At 40.1% G+C, this 2,220-nt stretch overlaps 1 protein-coding gene across 1 annotated transcript in view; it reads left to right on the forward strand.

Annotated features, from left to right (window-relative positions):
- Window positions 1–1,394: 1,394 nt before the first annotated feature.
- Window positions 1,395–2,220, forward strand: part of LOC107573747 (gastrula zinc finger protein XlCGF57.1-like) — a gene marked incomplete at its 3' end in the record, with an annotated part of 3,794 nt that continues 2,968 nt past the window's right edge. Inside the window, exon 1 of the mRNA XM_016260191.1 lies at window positions 1,395–1,932. Within this exon, the coding sequence (XP_016115677.1) occupies window positions 1,510–1,932 (423 nt within the window). The remainder of the gene's footprint in view (window positions 1,933–2,220) is intronic.

Here is a 2,220-nt window from a genome sequence, read left to right on the forward strand (position 1 = left end):
GATTACTAAATGTCTATTTAATATCTGGTAGGAAAATCATCGATATGAATTACATAAAAGTATGTGTAATAGGTCCTAGATATGAAGTAGACATCTGAGTGATGTATATGTGTGTTAATGTTTAGTACAATTCACGGTTGTCAGCACTGTTTGCAATAAATGAATGTCAGTAATGTAAATACATTTCCATAAAGTAACTAAATATAAGTAATCTATTGTATTTGTCCATTAGTACTGTTGAAAAATTGAGGAACATTTGTGTTGGACAAAAAGCTACTTAACACTACTTAATACTTTTGAGCACACAAATCTCAGAGGTGACTTGACTCTTGTCTGGATGTTACAGGGACAGATGAGACACACGTCTGCTTATACGGTGGAGAGCGCCTAATGAAGCAATGCTGCCATCAAAGGCTTTGAGTGAGTATACTACAGAAATGAATTTCAAACAGAGATATCACAGCACTTTTCTGATTCTGTCATGAGCTGGGTTTGCTTCTCCGTTTCTCTCTCTCACACACATAGATATATACACACACACACACACACACATACATACTCTATCATGCACACACACACACTCAGGCACACCCATGCTCATTCTAGCTCTCATCTCCACCTGTTTGTCATCACAATCAGCGTGTGTGCTGCTTTGTGGGGACACCTGTTTCCACTCTGATCTATTAGTCACTCTATTTCTAGTGGTTGGGCTCACTGTTCTCTGTCGGATTATTGTGTGACATGCATACGGTATTGTGTGGAGTTCTGACCATGTCTTGTCTTGCTTAGTGTGCTGTGCTCGTCTTAGTGTTCTTGGTGCCCGGTGGCTGCTTCCAGTGAGCCCAGCCCATACAAGCTCTCTCCAAGACGGGAGTCCTCGGAACCAGACCATCCCCGGTCGTTTTGTGTTTCATTGAGTTTCATCCAGTTCTGTGTCATCGTACGACAGACTGCCTTGTTTTGTGTCTTCAATAAAGAGACTGATTCTAACGGACTGCCTTTGCACGTGGATCCTTTACAGCACCCCTGACAGATTCTTGATTTCTGTGCATTTGCTGCAGATCTTTTGTGGTGGAACAGGACCTGCAAGGAAAGGTGATGGCGGCATTTGTGGGGAAAAAAAAGGGAAAACCTGAAACAAAAATATAAATAAGATCATTCTGTTTCTTCTAATACAGAAATCAAATGACATTGTGCTGTTAAAATGACTGCTTTTGTATTATATTTGTGCATCTTTGCAGGATCTGAAATGTCTGCAGACTGGTGTGAGCATGCGAAGCTCTCTGGGGTGAGCTCATTATCATACGAACCAATCAGAGCTGTTCAATGGCTCTGGAACCAATCAGGTTTAATCAGTGGTTTGTTTAAATAAACCATTCTTTTATTTCAGAGATGATTGAAAAAAACAAGGAGAATGAAGAACTGAGTGAAGTTGAGGAGAAAAATCACGTCAAAACTCGAGAAAAACCCTTGAGTTGCTCTCAAACTAAACAGAAATATTTAAAGAAAATGAGAGCCAATAAATCTTTCACCTGCACTCAGTGTGGAAAGAGTTTCTCATTCAAACATCATCTTGTGCTTCACATGAGAGTTCATACTGGAGAGAAACCGTTCACATGTGATCAGTGCGGGAAGAGTTTCTCACGATCATCACACCTCAAAGATCACATAAACATTCACACTGGAGAGAAACCACACAAGTGTTCACACTGTGACAAGAGATTCAGTTATTCAGCAAATCTGAAAAGACATGAGAGGATCCACACTGGAGAGAAACCGTACACATGTGATCAGTGCGGGAAGAGTTTCACAATAAAAGGACACCTTACAGAGCATATGAGAGTTCATACTGGAGAGAAGCCATTCACTTGTGATCAGTGCGGGAAGAGTTTCTCACACTCATCAAACCTTAAGATACACATGAAGATCCACATTAGAGAGAAACTTTACACATGTGATCAATGCAGCAAAATGTTTTTTAGGGCTTCAGTCCTAAAGCAGCACATGAATGTTCATACAAAGGAGAAGCCACATTTATGTTATTTGTGTGGAAAGAGTTTTCTATGCCTACAAAGTTTGAAAGTACATCAGAAAACACATACTGCTGTGAGAGAGTACATGTGCTTTGAGTGTGAAAAGACTTTTACTAGAGCAAACTGTTTAAAACGGCATGAGATGATTCACACTGGAGAAAAACCTTACAAGTGTTCACACTGTGAC

Source organism: Sinocyclocheilus grahami, unplaced genomic scaffold, assembly GCF_001515645.1.
Source record: "Sinocyclocheilus grahami isolate Dianchi unplaced genomic scaffold, SAMN03320097.WGS_v1.1 scaffold2022.1, whole genome shotgun sequence".
Taxonomy (NCBI): domain Eukaryota; kingdom Metazoa; phylum Chordata; class Actinopteri; order Cypriniformes; family Cyprinidae; genus Sinocyclocheilus; species Sinocyclocheilus grahami.